Source organism: Nematostella vectensis, chromosome 2, assembly GCF_932526225.1.
Source record: "Nematostella vectensis chromosome 2, jaNemVect1.1, whole genome shotgun sequence".
NCBI classification, from domain to species: Eukaryota; Metazoa; Cnidaria; class Anthozoa; order Actiniaria; family Edwardsiidae; genus Nematostella; species Nematostella vectensis.
In genome coordinates this window covers 17,592,799-17,612,258 of record NC_064035.1, presented here as the reverse complement: position 1 = coordinate 17,612,258, position 19,460 = coordinate 17,592,799, and the positions used below count along the sequence as shown (strand labels likewise).

At 38.0% G+C, this 19,460-nt stretch overlaps 4 protein-coding genes across 6 annotated transcripts; 1 reads left to right on the top strand and 3 right to left on the bottom strand.

Moving 5' to 3' along the window:
• Positions 1 to 230: 230 nt before the first annotated feature.
• Positions 231 to 4,550, bottom strand: LOC116615718 (protein FAM133B). Of its 2 annotated transcripts, none has more exons than XR_007306538.1 (11): positions 4,388 to 4,550; positions 3,417 to 3,511; positions 3,161 to 3,239; positions 2,853 to 2,924; positions 2,653 to 2,685; positions 2,244 to 2,300; positions 1,800 to 1,886; positions 1,629 to 1,667; positions 1,066 to 1,090; positions 855 to 934; positions 231 to 736 (listed from the first exon to the last, which is right to left on the bottom strand). XR_007306538.1 is itself a non-coding variant. In XM_048721835.1 (11 exons), the coding sequence occupies exons 1-10, from the start codon at positions 4,409 to 4,411 to the stop codon at positions 884 to 886; spliced, it is 600 nt and encodes a 199-aa protein (XP_048577792.1). In that variant the 5' UTR covers positions 4,412 to 4,550; the 3' UTR covers positions 231 to 736; positions 855 to 883. The 2 variants fall into 2 exon arrangements, 1 of the variants encoding a protein (XP_048577792.1); XM_048721835.1 differs by having other exon boundaries at positions 1,066 to 1,128.
• Positions 4,551 to 5,713: 1,163 nt separating this feature from the next.
• Positions 5,714 to 10,092, bottom strand: LOC5508797 (COP9 signalosome complex subunit 8). Its single transcript, XM_032377582.2, has 7 exons — positions 9,937 to 10,092; positions 9,803 to 9,864; positions 9,682 to 9,730; positions 8,349 to 8,478; positions 7,966 to 8,073; positions 6,138 to 6,200; positions 5,714 to 5,936 (listed from the first exon to the last, which is right to left on the bottom strand). The coding sequence occupies exons 1-7, from the start codon at positions 10,015 to 10,017 to the stop codon at positions 5,854 to 5,856; spliced, it is 576 nt and encodes a 191-aa protein (XP_032233473.1). The 5' UTR covers positions 10,018 to 10,092; the 3' UTR covers positions 5,714 to 5,853.
• A 243-nt stretch (positions 10,093 to 10,335) lies between these two features.
• Positions 10,336 to 13,562, top strand: LOC5508780 (peroxiredoxin-5, mitochondrial). Of its 2 annotated transcripts, none has more exons than XM_001629287.3 (7): positions 10,336 to 10,512; positions 11,426 to 11,560; positions 11,629 to 11,670; positions 12,330 to 12,419; positions 12,585 to 12,623; positions 12,813 to 12,868; positions 13,392 to 13,562. In XM_001629287.3, the coding sequence occupies exons 1-7, from the start codon at positions 10,351 to 10,353 to the stop codon at positions 13,495 to 13,497; spliced, it is 630 nt and encodes a 209-aa protein (XP_001629337.2). In that variant the 5' UTR covers positions 10,336 to 10,350; the 3' UTR covers positions 13,498 to 13,562. The 2 variants fall into 2 exon arrangements, with proteins under 2 accessions (XP_001629337.2, XP_032233472.1); XM_032377581.2 differs by lacking the exon at positions 13,392 to 13,562 and adding an exon at positions 13,221 to 13,260.
• A 1,510-nt stretch (positions 13,563 to 15,072) lies between these two features.
• Positions 15,073 to 18,897, bottom strand: LOC5508798. Its single transcript, XM_001629312.3, has 2 exons — positions 18,124 to 18,897; positions 15,073 to 15,927 (listed from the first exon to the last, which is right to left on the bottom strand). Exons 1-2 carry the CDS (start codon positions 18,647 to 18,649, stop codon positions 15,494 to 15,496), a joined length of 960 nt encoding a protein of 319 aa, XP_001629362.2. The 5' UTR covers positions 18,650 to 18,897; the 3' UTR covers positions 15,073 to 15,493.
• Between the last annotated feature and the right edge of the window lie 563 nt (positions 18,898 to 19,460).

Sequence of the window (19,460 nt, the reverse complement as noted above, 5' to 3'; positions counted from 1 at the left end):
ACTTAGGAATCTATTTGAGTTAGGGGGAGTGGGGTGACCTCTAGGATAGGAGTAGTTACAAATGTTTCCTTTGGAAGTATGAAAAAAAAACAGCCTATTTTCATTGTTGTTGTTTTTTTTTTCAAAATTAAGCGCTATTATGTGTTTTTCATAAATTATGTGCTGAGAGGGAAATTATGTGTTTTTCCCGTCAGTGCATAATTCTGGAAAGCCTCTAAATGCTCCCAATGTTAACATTACAATTTATTTATTCATCTTTTAGTTAAACAAGAAGCAAAGATACAAAATTCAACAATCATAAGCTACTGACATGAACATAAACTATTGTATTTTCAGATATTCCTAGCTTGATCTCCATTTCAGCTGACATTAGGTGTTGAAGTCTTCTGATTGCCCCCCCCCCCCCCCCCATCATGTGGGCATGCACTGTGGTCTCACAGAAATGATCTCCATTTCAGCTGACATTAGGTGTTGAAGTCTTACGATTGCCCCCCCCCACCCCCCAAACATGTATGCATGCACTGTGTTCTCACAGAAATGATCTCCATTATTCCAGCTGACAGTTGAGGTCTTACGATTGCCCATCCCCCCCCCCCCCCCCAACATGTGGGCACGCACTGTGGTCTCACAGAAATGGCTGGTTTCGAGCTATGCTATCTATTTGTCTAACAAAACTAATCATTGCTGTTAGATTTATTTCAAATCCCATCCATTTTCTTTCTTCCTTGAGTATTGTCTGTAATCAGAGAGAGGAAAAACAAAATAAATTAGAAGAATTAGAAAACATTGGATATATGATGGGGAAAGTTTGGCAGATTTGATAAAGAAAACAGTCATTTAGGAAAAGTAATTACCTTCTCGAAATACAGCATTATGTCTTCTTCTACTTCTTCTTCTTCTTCTGCTTATGCTTTCTATGCTTCTTTCTTTTTTTCTGTGTGAAAGAAAAAATGTTTTTCACACACAAGGGATGATCTTTGTTTTTTGTTAATTTGTAATTTGTAAATAAATAATTTTGTAAAAAAGAGAACTAATTTCCATAAATTTTCTAGGAGCATACAGTACCTTTTTAAGATGCTTATCACTGTGACTATCATCAGAAAATGAGGCAGGGGAGGGAGAATGCAACTTGAAAGAAACAGAACACATAACAGACAATACATTAAGTAAGGATTCTAATGGGCTTTACTTTGAGGGGGGAAGGGAGACAATAGGTAAGAATGAATATACTAGATATGGGGGGGGGGGGGGTGACTTAGGGACAGACCATTAGAAGTGTGATGGGGAGTTGGGGTAAAAGTAAAAAAATCTTTCCAGCACAAATGTAAAATATATATATTTCTGGCTGCTAAGCATAAAGCTAAGAGAAGAAAAAAATATTTCCCAAGTCTCCACACCAAAAATATATATATATCCACTTCAAAACCACCCCCACCCCCACCCACTCCCATCACTTTTCTAATGGTCTGTCCCTTACAAAAAATGTACAGGAAAGTCCAATTTGATGTGCAAAGTCCTTGAGTATGGTTAACGTACAGTGGTAGGCAGGTACTACAGCCATCTCCACATGCTATAGTCCCCTACACTGGAAACATCAGCTAATAATAATTTTGACAGAAATCCCTCACCCTTTTTCTTTTCTTCTTGCTTTCATTTACAGTTTTTCCCTGAAAAGCAAAAGAAAGAGAGACAAACTATACAGTTGACTGTCACATTTTTGTTGTAGGTTTTTGTTTTTACATATCAGCACCATTCTTTCATGAATTGTACTGTATGTCTAACTCTTAAGCTGTACTAGCCTTATATCTTTGAAGACCCCCTTCATCACCAGAACTTTGGTTTTCACTGCCTTCATTCCTGTGCTTCTTACGCTTTCTTTTCTTCCTCTGTTATATAAATGATATTAATGATAATAAATAGTATGATATCCAAAATATAAATGATAAAACCACAATACTGTGTTACTGTATAATTATGGATTTAAAAACATTAATTTTTGGGATATCTTAAAGGTCTTCACAATAAAAGATTATCAAAATAGATCATAAAAACAAATTAACACTGTAATTACTGCATTTTGTGGCTATGTATTGAAAATAAATGGTGGGTAATACATGGAGGTTATGCACCAAGCAACCATACAAAACCATCTTTTATTTGAAAGTTACAGTACTTGGTTTACCAAAATAATAAAATAAAATCATCAACAAATTTTGGAAGATTGCTGTGTTAGCATAAAGTACCTTTGGTGGATCTTCAATGTCACTGTCATCAGATGAAGAAGATGAGGAAGAAGGCAACTTGAAAGACACATCACACTTAGTAGTAACTCCAGACTCCAGGGCTATTGATAGGGTTAGATCTAGGATTTTGCTTAGCTGCTGTGTCCCCCCATCCCCCATTATTATTTCCATTTTTCTATGCACATCGCTTTTCCCTTACAACAACAACAAAGAAATAGAATAAAGTACTAGTTGCGAGCTAAGCACATACATAAGAAAAAATGTTTCAATAGTTGGAACCTGGCTCACCCATCCCTTAGTCAAAATCCAGCTCTCTGCTAGCAGATGGTAGTATTATCATAAGAATTACAGTGGTGCTTTTTCAAACACTCATAGACCACTATCATACTATACATCTTCCTACACTCACCCTCTTTCTCTTCTTTGTTTTTGATTTTTTTGACTGTAAAAGAAAATGATTCAGATACATTCACATAGAGCCACCAAGAACTTGCTTAAGCTACCTTCACATCATTACTGTGCCTGTACAGAAAATAAATTGAGACAGAAACTGCTTGTAGTGTATGTACAAAACAAGTTTACCCAATCTTCAAAAAAAGGACTTTTTACCTCTTTCTTAAATAATGTATCTTTTCCTTTCAGAAGTGCTTCTCTGTGTTTTTGCAATTCTTCTCTGTGTTTCTGCATAGACATAAAACAAGTACAAATGTCAAAAAAAGTTATCATTGCTATGTGCAGATAAGGCATTGCTGTGTGCAGACAAATAGGCATGGAGAGATGTATGAACTAACGGGTGAACAGACTGTCTGTCTATCATTAAAAGGTGTGTCGATTCTTCTTGGTGGCATTCACTGTGTGCATATGTCCGAGAGTGATACTGTAGCGAATGAGTGATGACAAAATCTCCTGATAAAAACCTGATTTAAATGCTCTTCATAAGCAGCTAGTGTCTCTGATCCTGCCTTCTTCTTGTTCATCTGTTCCTTCATTTCATCCCTATAGGCAGTAAAAATGAGTTTAATGCTGCTGTTGATAACTTATACAAAACATCTACAGAATTAATATGACCACTCAGTAGAAGAAGCCTTGCGAAGGAATGCATTGTGACATGTAATTCATAAGACGATCGTCAAATATAAGTCAGCAAGTCATTAAGCCATTTACCATATTTACCATGTTGGTCTTGGTCGATTGAGGTAGTCCCTGATACTTGGCCCAGAGCTGGCCGGTGCAGACATCCGAGCAGCAGCAACAGGGTTGACAAAGGCCTAAATAAGCAAAAGGTACCACGCATGTTGCAGTATTTTGGTATTTACTATGTTATTAGTTGATACATTTTCAACTTTTCACAAAAACTTGCACAGCTACCAATAATACTACTGTATACCGTAAATGAATTAATAAATGCCCCCTATCTAAAAAACGCCTCCTGTCTAATAACGCCTCCCCTCCTAAGCTTACAAGTTTGTAATAAACTAATGAACGCCCCTCTCTAACAAACGCCCCACTCTACAGTACAGACTGAATGTGTTTTAACATTCCGCACGTGGATTCGGTGTGGATTCCCCCTCCCTCCCAGCTTAAAAACATATGACATAGGAATTCCGGTAATATAAATCAAATTAATTAATCTGAGTTTGGCTTCTACTGGGTGAGAAATGCTTGCTATGCAGGCTATATTTTTACATGATCCTGGCTGAGACTAGAGCCCACTGCACTTGGGTTTGCTATATTGTTATAGTTTGTAAAGAACACCGCTCTCTAATAAACACCTCCTATTTATTGAACGCCAATTACAATTTAATAAACTCCCGGGCATTTATTAGAACATTTACGGTAAGACAAACACCCCCTTGGAAACCACACACACAGAACTGAATAGCAACTAAACTGTTTACAGTGTGAACTGGTTTGTTAAAAAAAGAATATCTAGAACAAAACAACAAGAATGCGTGGGTATAGTATCTCTTAATAAAAAACAATAAATCTCTAGAGATGTATTTTTGACTGGTTTGTTTGTGAACCAACAGTTTCGAATGAATAAGTAACTTTTAACTCTCTCACGTGTGGGCCATGACAAAAAACATGGCGGATCAAATATGAGAAAAAATTAGTAGTGTCATAAGAATCAACATTCCGCTTACCACACGTTTATCTCGCTTTCCCATACTGTAATCGCCACTGGCTCTCAAATATAACGCGTAGGCTATGGTTTGGGTAACAAAATTATCACAATAAAGACTAATAAACAACGGGCAAACAACGGTTTGCGTCTAGGAGTCTGGTAAAGACTAAAGTTCCACAGGGAGACCGCTCGCAACATTTACGGTCTAGGTTAGCACGGTTATTTGGAACCTTGGATGGGGGTAGTCAGAAGGGGGGGGGGGGGGGGGGGGGGGGGGCAGCGGCAGGCCCGTTCCCAGGATTTTTGTTTGGGGGGGGGGAGGGTGCGAAATCCGAAAAAGTGGACCTAATTTATCCGGGGGGGGGGGGGGGGGGGGGGGGGGGAGAGGGAGGCAACTCAGAACCTCAATATAACAATTAGGTTTTTTTATGCCTTTGCAGTATCTCCACGGGACGTTTATTGTCGGATCTGGCTACACACCAGAGTGATCTAGCTTATGATTTTTAGTTTTTTTCTACAAATAGCACGTCTATTTAGAGTCAAAAGTGGACTTTCGGCCGTTGTGGGGGGTGGGGGGGGGGGGGGGTGCGTTCAAACACCCCCCCTGGGTACGGGCCAGAGCGGGCACAAATATATAAAAGCATTGCCGGATTAAACCCCCATACATTTTTTCTAGGATGTCAATCTGAGGAAATACATCACCCACCTGGATCCACAACTGAATGCAGGTCATAGAGAACATAGAGAATGAATAAGAAAGCTCAATAGGATAATAAAGCTACTACTGCTGTATTTGCACTCCTTTAGAAATTTCTAAAGATCAACATGAATAAATCTCCTGTACAGTGTAGTGGGGGGAGGGTGTACAGCTGACATCAATAATGGAATAGATATCCAATCTTTTCTTTTTCAAGCATTATTTATTTCAAGGGGGTGTGTGTTACCCTGGAAACCAGAGGTTCCGAGAGTTTTTCAAGCGAAGCAAGAATTACGCCAACTCATTTCATCCCCCGCCCCCTAGCATGCTGGGAAAAGTAGATACTCAGGCTCTGGAACCCAGGGTCGGTGTGTCTGTTTGCAATACAATTTTAGATTAGGAAAAATCAAATTACAGCCAAAAAATAAAATAAATAAATAACAAATAAACACTAATGGCAAATTTTCCCTACATTATATCCAATCTTGAGCCAAGAAAAAAAAAGGCTACAAAGTGGGAAATGCATAGGGGTGTGTGTATGACAGGGGATAATGTATAAGACATTTTTTGTTGGTTGGTACATATTGTGCAGGACCATAAAGTAAGACGGGCTATTACGTATACCAAAATATAGATAAACAACCAATATTTTCTCCCAAGTTCAAAGCACGTTTACTGGTTCTATAGCAGTATATACAAAAGATTATTTTCAAATCAGTTTTTCCTATTTTGTTGTTTTCTTAGTACAAGGAATTCATGGAAGACATTACAAACACAAATGGTAAACATCAGTTTTCTAGAAATGACACATAGTCTGTCAATAGTGCCAGTTCCTGTTCGCTCGTCAGAGGAATATCTTTGGTAACAGGCTCTGCAAGGTAATGAATAAATGTATCTTTTTAAATCGCACTATTTTCATAGTTATCGAAAAGGGGACTAAACTTGAATTGATGTAAGAGAATGGGGCTTAGAAAAGATGATTATTTGGAGAGGAAATGTCATTAAACATTCGACATTTGTTAATGCCAGAAGACTAGATGTAAATTAAAGGCACTATGACTGTATTGTATACCTGATCTCTTTGGAGCCAAAAAACCTGAGGCAGAATCTAGGGTCCATCCTTGACTAACAGCAACTAGAACAAAAGCAGAGAATGAACATCAGCATACAACAAAACCTAAAAAATAAACCATAGTTAATGAATTATGAGCCACTCAAAATATATTAAAAGTAGGTTCTAGCCAGGGGGTTCAGAAAAAACACTCCCACTTGACTTGAAGTGCCACTCTTATAAAGGAAAATTAAAAGTAATACTACGAGGTTGGATGAGCTACCTAAGAGAAAATGGTCCGCTTTATGGATAAACTCCCCCCCCCTCCCTCAAGATCCTGGCTATGAGTCTATTTTTTCCATGTATGTATGTAGCCCAGCATTTAGCCTAGCCTAGCAATTTTGTAGCCATAGGTATAATGTGTTATTCATATTTGGGGTTTAAAGGAGAGCAATGTCAGCTTTAAGCCCTCTGTGTCATGCTGGCTCATGTGGGATCAAAGCAAAGTTGACAAAGATGCATCTAAATGATGAAAAACTTTTTTTAATTCCAGAACTGGGCATCCATTCTGTTTCATAGAGTTAGAGCATTGAAAAACTCTCATTCTTTCTACTGCATTTTTCTACTGAGGAAGTCTATATCTGCCATATATGTGGACAGATGGGGGTGATCATCGTCAAAATTAATTTAAACCCTAAGGGATGGCACTTTGGGCATGGTCAATAGAAATTTTTACCCTTAAGACATAGCAAATTGGGTGTGGTCGAAGGAATTTTTAACCCAGAAGCAGAAACATTAAAAACGTTAAACACCCCCTAAGGGTTGGCATTTGGTCGAAATTTTATACCCTAAAAGATGTGACAATCACCCCTTTCTACTTTTCTGGAAAGTCCCCCTCAGGTGACAACTCGATTGATCTTTTTTATAATCTTCATTGAAAAATATTCTATGATGATTCAAAATTTTGATCCCCCCCCCAAAATAAAATACAAGGTAGCTGTTGTTTTATATGTCAAGGTAGCTGTAGTTTTATATGTCACTTGCAAAGGTAATTGTAATGGTAATATTTAGGTTCAGGAAGCGTTTTTATAATCACAAAAGTAGTAATAAGCACCCTAGATTACCAGTTAGTGAGAGAGTCAAGGATGACCTTATCTATCAACATTTTCATTGCGACAATCATTTAGGTCTTAGTTATTGTAACGGTACAACTTATAGATAAGTGTAACTCTGAGGCTCAGCTTAGGGGAAAGGGAAGGCCAGTAAGCTTATCAGCTTGCTGGGTTTTAATAGTGACATTTTTTGCATTCGGAACCCACATAGAGATGTGTAAATTCTTTTTATCCATAGCGCGTGCTATTCTAGAACAACCACGTTTTTGTCAGTTTTAATGTTTTTAGGTCTTGTGCCACCATTCTGACGTAAATAAGCTTGTAACGATTCACCTTCTTCAGTCTGCCCTGAAGAAGTCTATATTAAAGACGAAAATTTGGCAGATTCGATTACCAGTTTTTGGTGTATGGTAATATTATGGTATATTTATCAATAAACCAAAAACTGGTACTTGACTCTGCCAAATTTTTTCTTTAATAAGAATTCTTCAATCTGCCCTGAAGCAGTCTTATAAAAGACAAAAAATTAACAGAGTCGGATACCAGTTTTTGGTGTATTGTATTTTTTTTCTGGTTCACGGACATGACTATTTGAGCTTTTTCTATTTATTGGTAATATTTATCAGGTATGTAGCCAGGTCATTTAGTTAATAGGCAAAATGACAAAGTTTTGGCTCACGGCTCCTACACAGAGATATTAGTGCCTGGTTCTACTCATCCAGTGACAAAAGCCCCACCTGATACAGCATCAGTAACTGTCATGCCAAGGTAGGCAGCAAGGTCATCTTTCTTTATGCTGGTGTATGCTCTTTCACAAAGTCTGAAGACTTTATCTTGAAACTTCTCTGTAATGATAAAAAGGGAAAATGCTACAGTAACAGGTGTGCCAACAAGAACAATCTAAACAGCTGATCTAAAAAAGGCTGTCCACCTAAAAAAAACATTTTAAATGTTCCAAAATGAAATGTCACGTGACATATGATGTGTTGCTTTATAAACAATCCACAGTGAGCAAGTGTATATGAGTCACACAACATTTGGAACATTGGAAATGTCATTTGAGCTTGATTTGCAACCTGGGTCAGCCGTAAGAAGACTGGTTATTAATTATTACATCTACCTTTCAAAGAGATGATATATGGCTGTGTTAATGATGACCATTCCTGGTTGAGTGACGCATAAATCCCCACGTAATCTCTTTTCCACATGTGGCATCCAAGAGTCCATAGAGACGCAGCTTCAGGAGTGGACTAAACCAATGATATAACAGACTTTAGAAGGACTCACCTAGCAGGCTATTCTAAATACCATGCTTTGATTGGATCCGCAACCAGTAGGATATAAGTTAGTAATAGAAGTTACAAATTAAATTATGTCTTTCTGTTTGACCATCCGTCTGTCTGACCCATATAAACAGATTGGTTATGAGGTGGAAGATGTAAATGATGAATTTGTCAGTCTGTCTATTTGACCGTCCATCTGTCTGACCCACACATAGCTGTCAACTCTCCTCATTAGGCAGGAGTCTCAAAATTTTAAACCTTTTTTCAAGCCTTATTTTCTTGAAAATATCCGTACATTTAAGTACAGTGGAACCTGGATTTTACGGGACTGGATTTTACGATTTTAGGATGGCTTTCTTTTCTCCTGGCAGAAATACAGTGAAATGTACAAGAAATTACCTTGATTTTATGATATTCTCGATTTTACGATACAAATCTGTTCTCCTGGGCGTAATTTTGACCTCAGTACAACAATATTACTGATTCTGTCTATCAACATAGAGCAAAACTCAAGACACCACACACAGAAACTACAATTAATTAATTTTTTGACTTGACAGGTCTTGTTCAATACAGATTGCGGTTTTACAGAGAGTACAGTCTTTTGCAGATTACAGTTACATTTTTATTATTTTGTAAAAGTTGATAATAAACCCGACCTCGCTACAATGCTATTTTCAATGAATTTTCTTTATCGTAAAATTGAGGACCACTTTGCCAGGATACCTGTATTCTACGATACATTTTCCCTCCCCCAAAAATCCAGGTTCCACTGTACTGTCTTCTTATGCATTAGCTATCTTGGTACTTCTGATATTCTATTTTCTCAAGATTTTTCCTAAAGCGAGGTTGACAGCTATGCCCACATAACTGATTGGTTATGTGGTGGAAGATGTAAGTGATGTGTTGTGTTCATCTGTCTGTTTGACAGTTCGACTGTGTGTTACTTAAGTTGTATAAGCATAAGTACGTATATAAACCAGGGTTCAAGATAGCGGCTGGCTGTCGGCGATAGCTGGCTGTTTTCTTGTCTTTGCAGGCTCTTTTTTCTGCATTCCCCTCTTATCTTTTGAGTATGCAGGCTTTTTTCCCACCAAAATCCACAAAGCCGGCAAAATCTAGCAGATTTAAAAAAATATTAATACTTAACTTGAATAATTTCATACTTACGTTCTTGATATCATCTGGCATTCTTTTCCAAAGAAACTTGGCATTGCATCTTACATAAAAAAAGAAGTTATCAGGATTAAATCACTTATAAATGGTACAAAGTAAAGCAATCGACTCTCACATGTCATTTTGTAGCAGATAAATAGCAAGGAGCTGTGTGTAGACTTCGCCTGTAGCCACTCCCTGAAATACAGACGAGATTAAATCAGATGCAAAACATTATTTCCTATCAATACCACAACAGGACACTCATACATCAAGTTCCATTTGTTCATAGTTTGTACATAATTCCTCTAACTCCTTCCCCACTGCGGACGCCATTTTGTTTTCTCGCATTCTGAATTTACTGCTAAGGCGATAAATTCTCCAAACCAAAATACGAGCTTTTGTATTGCTGATCTAATAAGAAATTATAACTTGATCAAAAATCGCTACGATTACGGGTAACATACCGCTACCGTCATGGTTTCCCTGTGGAAATAAAATCCTGGCCATTTCGTTTGTTTCGTTATATGTGGAAAGGTTTAAATTAAAAGAGAAATTAAATAAGGGCTTCTTCTTCTTGTTTCTTTTCCCAAAAATGAATTCCATTTTTTTTTATAAATTGGCAATAACGATTGATCCGTGACGTAATGATCAGCGGGGGGGAATCGATTACTACGCGGCTGTATGCGGGACAAAATCGATTTGCAACACGTGAGTTTCTTGTTCGGTGTTGGTCGGTTTCGTTCTGCACGTCGTTCGTCAACAAGAGATCTGATGCTTCGAACTGCATCTGTCAGATTTGCACGTGGATTCAGAACTGCAACGTTTGCTGCAATGCCGATCAAGGTACCTATTACATTAAACGCCTCTGAATGTTTGTAAGGCGTCTTTTAAACTTGAAAATCAATAAGTTCCGGGAATTATGAAGATGCTTTTTCCACATGTTGTAACTTTACTCTTACCCTGTTTATTTTGTACTCATCTGACTATTTCTCCGACTTGCCCTCCTCTCCCAATCTAGGCTATGGAGGCTCTTTTCTCTATCACTTGTTTGTTTTTAAGTACTTTACCCCTTACGAATGGTTCATTTTATACATCGCGAAATGCTGGTTTTGTTTGCCCTATCAGTCCTTTCACTTTCATAAGGATGAGGGCATTATTAGTTGTGCGATGGCGAGTGTACACTGGGACCCGAAAGCGATGGCTCGAAGGGAAACGATTAAAACAGTGAAAATAAGCCCTTGAAAATTTTAAAGTCAGTTTGAGTTGGTGTGGAGTTCGAGGTATAAGGGTTCCGCTTAAAGCCGCATTGTCACCAGTTTACTTCCGGTCGAAAACGTAACAATATCCGATGATTTTTTTAACGGAAAACGCGAAAAATATTTCAAAATATTGAAAGCAAGGTGTTTATTGGAAGTTTCTTTGAGGATGTGATTGATAATTTAGAGGGGATGGCCTGTTTAATATCTCAGATTTTAATAGATTCTTTTGTCTTTTAACGGGTGAGGTTTCCGTCGGACCTCCGGAAGTAAACTGGTGACAATGCGGCTTTAATAAAAGGCAACCTCTTCCCCGAAACAGGCATCAAGATCTCTAATGGGGCATCTCTGATTTACCACGGCTGTTGGTGTGTAAGCACTGTCACTAAAGATGGTGTAACCTGTGTATTTGGTCTGCCTGCTTTTCTCAAGCTTCTCTCTACCTCTTTTATGTGCTTGCCAAAGATGGTTGCAAATAACCTGCTGTTTACTGTCGTCAGGTTGGAGAGGCACTGCCTTCCATCAAGGTAATGGAGGGTACTCCAAAGGACACAGTTGATGTTGCTAGTCTGTTCAAGGGAAAGAAAGGAATATTGTTTGCTGTCCCAGGAGCATTCACTCCTGGATGTAGCAAGGTAAACCAAACTGAAACCTTTACTTATTTTTTTATTTTCCGTAACTCTATTTGTTATTTTTCTTCCAGACTCATTTGCCAGGATATGTTGCTGATTTTGACAAAATAAAGGTACATTGAAGTATCAGTTATAAGGATTTAACAAAGCTGTCAACCCTACAAAATCTCAAGGATTGTGAATTTTGGTGGGAGTTGCGGTATATTAATTTTTTGAGGAAAGGTGGGGTATTCCACCTGTGTGGCTTGCAAGCTAAAGCAGCTAAATGGCTTTCCTGCTGTCATTAAGCCAATCAGCAGACATTTGCCATTCAGAAAGCACACAAAATAGATCTTGCATGCATGTTCAACAAATGGCGCTACAAGGAATTCTAAGGAATTAATTAGTTACTGATAGAAAATAGGCAAAATGGCTATATTCTATAGACGGATTTTGCGAAAGCGATAAAAATTAAAAATAGCTAAAAAGCGGGAAGGGATTAAGCTGAAATAGGCCAGCTCTTTTCAGAAAAGCAGTCTCTGGTCTTATTACTCTGAGTCTCTAAGTGTTTATTGGTCCAGAACAGTAGCCTAGGTTTTAAGCAGGCGGAGGCGGGGGGCAATTAGCAGCAAAATATCTTATTCTGAGTTTCCTCCAAGACATGTTCGCCTCACCCCCTCCCCTCTTCCTTTGGGCTGCTGTCCTGGTCTAAGCAGTGTTCCATTCTTTGAGGCACAATTTGATGTCATAAGGTTGCTGGTGAAACGTTTGCTGTCCTGTTTTTAATACGTAGAGTAAAGGTGTGGATGTAGTTGCATGCATAGCTGTCAATGACCCGTTTGTCATGAGTGCATGGGGAGAAGCAAACGGATGTCAGGGCAAGGTAAGTGTTTATATCTTATAAACTTTTATCACTTAAGTTTAGTTTTATTTGTTCCCTTTCTCATTAAAAAAGCAGGTATACACAGGAAATGTGTGAATCATTATTTTACTGTTACAATGGAAACAAGGTGTCATTATAGTCTGAGCATGTTATATTATTTTGTAGATCCAAATGCTTGCTGATGTACATGGGGAATTTACCAAGGTATCACTATAGTATTTTTTTTACATATTGATATATGTCCTGTCATTTTCTCCTGCCTTTTGAATAAGAATTTCATATGGATAGAACCTGGGTGCAATGTCAGCCAAAATATATTGTATATATTGTTCCCTTCGGGAAATGCTGACTTTGCCCCTGAATGTTACAAATATCTCCTCATTTCTGATGCAGGCTGTGGACTTAGAGCTAGACGCCACTCCATTCCTTGGCAATATAAGGTCAAAACGGTAAGTGATGCCTCCTTGTTTCTCTATGGAATTGTCTGATACCAGTTTGTATTTTCAATTTAATACTCATGGGCGGCAGAAACTGGGGGGGGTCGAGGGGAGAAAAAAAAAGGAAAAATTTCTTTCCCCCCATGATACTCTTAAAACACATCCATTTTACATAGTAACAGTCCTCCACTAACATGGTATGGTCATGGTATAACTATGCAATGTTGGTTGATAATAGTTTTATAAATGTTGCTTTGTTTTATGTTTGCAATGTGCCTAGGGTAATTTGTCGTTGCTGTGTTGTAGGTAAGCAATCTTGGTTGAGGATATGTATATTTTCTATAAACATGTTGTTGTGTAGTAGGTAAGCAATGTTGGTTGAGGATGTGTATATTTTCATAAACATGTTGTTCTGTAGTAGGTAAGCAATGTTGGTTGAGGATGTGTATATTTTCATAAACATGTTGTTCTGTAGTAGGTAAGCAATGTTGGTTGAGGATGTGCATATTTTCATAAACATGTTGTTGTGTTGTAGGTATGCAATGTTGGTTGAGGATGGGGTCGTTAAGCAGCTTCATGTTGAGCCAGATGGTACGGGACTGACATGCAGTTTGTCCAACTCAATCCTGAGCCAGCTTTGACCATTATGAAATTAGTCTGTTTATTTTAGAGAAAACAAATAAAAAAGGTTGTGACTAAACATAAACGAAATGGGATTGCTTTAGTTCGATGTATGTCAATGGTTACATCACTTCTATTTCTGAACAAAATCCACCCCCAACCTCTCCCCCTTCATGTTTCCAAAGATGCTTCGAAGTTTTAGCTCCTTGGTCTCTGCTTAAAAACTCAATAAAACAGTATTGTAGAAATGGCAAAGAAGTGGCAAATAGTATGATGGGTATATGATAATTAACCATTATTTCTAGTGCATGTGTGGGCTCTGGGTCAATAGTCTATGAGCCCAAAGGCCAATACTCAGAGACAATAAGGGAAAGGACAAATTGTCAATAGTCAATAGTATGGACAAAAAAACGTGTCTGGCCTGGTCATGTTTGGCATATTTACTTGTTAGAACATGTTGAGTGCGCAATTAAGGTAATTTCCTTGAATTGCACTGCACACCCATTCTGGGCATAGTGGCGCTCGCTGTTTCGTTCAAATAAAACAAAGCAAAAGGGGTTCGTTTTTTCACAGGTAACCCAAGCACTCGGTTTGTATTCTAGTACGCAAGAGAATTTGTATAGTGATGAAAAAATGGAAAATTAAATAAAATACACTTCATAGTGGACTCACTTTATACGTCTTGTATGGGTGCTGAAAGGGAAGCGAGTGAGTAAAATGGACCCGCTATACTCGGGAGAGATCCCAAGAGACAAGAATAAGTGAGTCCACTATGAAGTCTATTTTCTTTAATTTTCCATTTTTTCATAATTAAACAAATTCTCATGAGTACTAGAATGTAAACCGAGTGCTTGGGTTACTGTGGTTTTTTTTTTAAATCGCTTTGACAGAAGAACAAAGTCGGTTACCCATTATTTTTTTTGCTCAAATATTTAAATATATACGGAAAAATGATAAATTGAAAGAAGAAAATAAAGGATGATAGTAGATGTTTGTTTATTTTCTCTTACAAGCCGTAAAAATACTTCAAAATGGCGCTTTTCACCGTATTAATAGTGGCGAAATCAGTGTTTTTTTAGTGCGATCTCCTAAAATGTGATTTGTTTTGAACGTTAGCTACTACGGGTTATTGTTTAAATATATACGGAAAAATGATAAATTGAAAGAAGAAAATAAAGGATGATAGTAGATGTTTGTTTATTTTCTCTTACAAGCCGTAAAAATACTTCAAAATGGCGCTTTTCACCGTATTAATAGTGGCGAAATCAGTGTTTTTTTAGTGCGATCTCCTAAAATGTGATTTGTTTTGAACGTTAGCTACTACGGGTTATTGTTTAGGAGATCGGATTTTGGCAGCTCGACAAACAGAACTTAATAGACTATATGAAATCTTTTTGAAAACTAAGAGTTGGGATCTTTCCTCGCGCTATTAGTAAAAACGCGTCGACTCTACGTCCTCTGTTGTGAAAACGAGATCGGTACCCCCATCTTTTTATTACATTTTTAAAAGCCCTTAACTTCAATATTGTTTATGCCAAGTTTAAAAAAATTCTGGATAGTAGAACTATTTAAAGGGAATTACCTTAAACAGCTTCTACTGCACAACCCCCTTTTTATTCAAAATATTTGGAATATAACATTTTACCGACAGTAAACAACCACATGCCTTTGAAGAACACCAGAAAGTTCAGGGAATTCTAGTATTTAGTATTACAACATTCTTGTTACATTTATCTTTATCCTCCTACCAACTGACGGTGTAAACGAAAAATGGGTTTTGTAAAAATCAGCGACCAGTTTTCGTGAACATAATATAACAGATCATTAAAACTTGTGGACATGGCGTGTTTAGTGAAATATTTTCCCTTATTTATCAGAGATTCGACCAGTAAGCCTCATCAATATATTTGATATTCTGGTCTGATAGAAATATATGCCAAGACTTTCCTATTAAATTCCTCTTGCAGTGCAATGCTGATATATTCCAGAGGATATAGCCTCTCATTTTTTGACAGTTTAATTAAATCGATTATATTTCGGCTCCTTGTCAAGGGCATACTTCTTTTTGAGCTCTTCGATTTTGCTTCGTGGCGGCTGATGATGCAGTCGTATTGGCTTCGGCTTCTCCTTCTTTTTTGTGGGAGGTGACGGCTTTGAGTCGCCGGGGTCGTTTTTCTCTCCAGATTTCAGACAGCACATTACAATCCAAAGAATGAGATACGCAAACACTGGTATTAACACAATGCACAACACAGGGATAAGAACCACAATGAGCTTCATGTGAGAACACTTCTTGTAGTAAAGGTCGTCCATACTACAGTCAGGGGGGACATAATTCTCATGAGGATAGATGGAGCAGTTCTTACTGGATTCACACCAGTAGCACAAGTCATCCTTTACGCATTCCTTGCAGCCCCCGGACACGCGAAGGGGACACGGTTTGGTGGTACCTGAAACAGAAGCGATTATTTTAGTTGGACCAGGGAGTTGTGAGAGTTCTCTCACAACTCCCTGGTTGGTCTGGTAACCATAGCGACTGGCTCATTCAGTCCCATTGGTTTATTGTAGTCAGTGAGAAGTTGATTTTCTCAAAAAAGCACACTGTGAGTTTACTTTAATGCTACTAGCCAAACTAGCTACTAGAAAAATGGTAAAAAGAATGATTAACTAAGTAAGAATCTGAGAGAAACAATTTTTATAGTGAATGATTGCCAAGCCAAAACTGCGACTTTTAAGTCCGAGAAACAAAAAGGGAAAAGCCTCTGTGAGCTGGGTCAGGGTACTTAGACGAAAAGTCTCTGTTCGCAGGGCAAAATTTCAGTCACTGATCATTTCAGTGATGCCATATTTTAGCGGTTCGGACACTTGACTACGACTGCAGCGACCCGGAGTCCAATCCACACTCGCCACAATTTCTTTTCTGTTTTTTGTTTTTTTTTGGTTTGTTTTTCCTTTTTACCCTTTGTAATAATAATTAAAAATGATGTTCTTGGTGTGTCATCACATCGAAAAGAAAAAAAAAGGTAAAAGGACATTTTTGTATACTTTGTATAAAACTATTTCAAACAAAGATGCACTCGGTGAATCTGTGCCGTAACCCGCAGTGCTTCATGGGTATCAAGTAAATAAGCAAATAAGTGCAAATAAAATACAAACCCAGGTTTCAAAATCTGTAGAATTCTTGCACAAGGATTCTACAGTTTTTGAAACCTGGATTTGTAATTTATTTATGCTTATTTGATTGTAAGCAGGTAAGTTACAATCTTATAAACATTCACATAGCTTCCAGATACAAGGATTAATTAAGCCGTTTATACGCTACCCATGAACCACCGAGGGTTACGACACATGGGTTCACGGGTGCAACCCAGGCAAGTTACAATGTTATCAACATTCTTATTGCTTTCAGATACAAGGACTCAGCCGTTTATACGCTACCCATGAACCACCGCGGGTTACGACACATGGGTTCACGAGTGCCACCCAGGCAAGTTACAATGTTATCAACATTCATATAGCTTTCAGATACAAGGATTCAGCCGTTTATACGCTACCCATGAACCACCGCGGGTTACGACACATGGATTCTCGAGTGCGACCTGATTTGAAATAGGTGTATGTTTTATGCAGACACGAAAATAACTGGGAAAATACATTTGTATTCAAATGTGGGCTCACAGAGCCTTTGATTATTACAATAAACAGGGGGTATTTTCGCGTAAACCACACCTCGCAAAAATATTTACCCATCCCTTTATGTACATGTAATTTAATAAAAATTTTGAAAAGGATTCCGATAGTGAAAAGATGGAGATCAAAATGTACTTACATGTCAAGGGAACGTCGGGGCTTCAATAACAGAAGTACCAATAACGTAGAAGATTTTAGGAATGTCGACATAAACAATGCAATCTCAGTGAAGGGGAAACACGTCCTTCAATAAAGAAGGCGAAGAACAATGAAAAGGATTTCCCTATTGTCCCTCTTTTGAAAGTTTTGTCGAAATTGCCAAAGTAATCAAACTGTCAGAAAAAATATGTTTAGCATAAGGATATCTTTTAAAAATGAAATATCTTTTTCTTTATTAAACACTAACTTTATCAATGAAAAAATGATAACAAAGGTTGTTTTCTGCATGAAGAGCCATAAGGATTTTCGGCCCTCTCAAAGAATCACCGAACCGTACCCAGCAATAATGACTTGTTTTTAAGCTCTTCATGTACAAGTAAAAAAATGGCCTGCAAACTTCATTTTTCTTTTTAATACCCTTCGTATAATAAATGATAAAAGCTTTTTTCAGCGTTTATGTTATATTAAGAAAGAAAACGATTAAAAGCAAGATAATGATTATAATGTTTTTCGCTTATGACTTGCCGAAGGGCCGGAGGGATTAGCGCAAATCTGAATAATGGCCTCGCAGTTGAGAACGGCGCGAAAGAAAATTAATTGTTCCCCTAAAAGATCCAAATATGCTTAAATATCAAATCAATTATAAGATAGTGGGAAAAAGAATCAAACAGTGGGTATAAAATGTGATTAGGTGATGCAAAACGATTATACAACTAGACGAGAGGAAATTCCTTTGCAGTGCGTAATTTTGATAATCAGCTTTATAACTAATTAGACAATAAAGTACACAGACTTACCCGGGTAAATACACTGGTTTTTATACCAAAGAACACTTTGACAGCTTTGTGTAGCCTGGGTAGCGTTGAAGTAGGGTATACACTCTTTCTTCTTATCACACCATACGCAAAATTCAGCTTGCCCGCACTGTGAACAGTTCGTCTTACTGCTACACAAGGAAGATGCATTTACAGTGACCTGTGACTTATTACTCGCCGGTAACGAACCATCTTCGGACTCCATACGCGAGGCATAATTCTCCCTGTAGTCACGGAGTTCGGGTATTTGGCAGGGTATTCGGTACTCTAATGTACAGGATGAGGTGGGTTTGCATATGCTGTCCGCTCCATCTTCGCCCATGCACCAGCGGCAATTTGAATTCGCGTTGCACTTATTGCAGCTCAGAGCCTGCTTGCATTCATTCTTCAGAATTTCTGAGTGAAAATATCTCTCAAATAGCTTTAGATCCTTTGTCGTCCAATCCGAATCTTTAGAAGCAAACGCACAAGCAAGCAAGAGGATAAATCCCACCGTTATTCTGCCCATACCGCCAAAAATCCCGGGACGGTCCTGCTAGAACTCAAAGGACGACTTCTTATCGCAGTAGTTCGGTCATCAACACTGAACTCTGATTGCTTGTCGCGGCGTGCCTGCTTGAGCTAGGTGGTGCGTTTGTCTAATGGTTTGTTGTCAGTGCACTTATGGGCACAGGCCAAGTATACGCGAAGCACAAACCAGTTACGCTTGGCTGACAAATTTAGAGTCGTTCCGCTCCAGACCGTTGATTATGCGCATATTTTGAACCTTCGCGCGTATTGTTCGACTTAGGCAGATCAAGTTTCAGTTCAGTCCATTCTTACCTGACTTCATCAGATTAAATCTTTGTCGCCGCGAAGCTCGGTGCCAATTTGTTTAAACGTGGTAAACATATAAGGAAATTTAGGGTTTTAGTTTCAGCACAGTCTTTATAAGTCAGTCTTTATCTTCCATAAAAATATTGACTGACTATATATATATATAGAGTGGCTTAATCAATCGAGTAAATCCGAACACAATGCTAATCGAAAGCAAGTTTCGAGGGGGAGGGGGGTGAATACAAACAGTTTTAAAATGTAAAAATGTATAATATGGTCTTTTATCAAGCAATCGATTCTACATGTATAAACGCTTAGCCAGGGGGTGCGCACATCTCCACAAAGGCGAAAAGTCCACTTCCGGTTAGCAATAGACGTTCTTTTTGAAGACATAACTATAAAGCATAAACTAATTAGATAAAAAAAAAAGACATTCTAGATCACTAAGGTATGACATAAATCTAAAAGTCAAATTCCGATGCATTTTAGCCATATCCGATAAT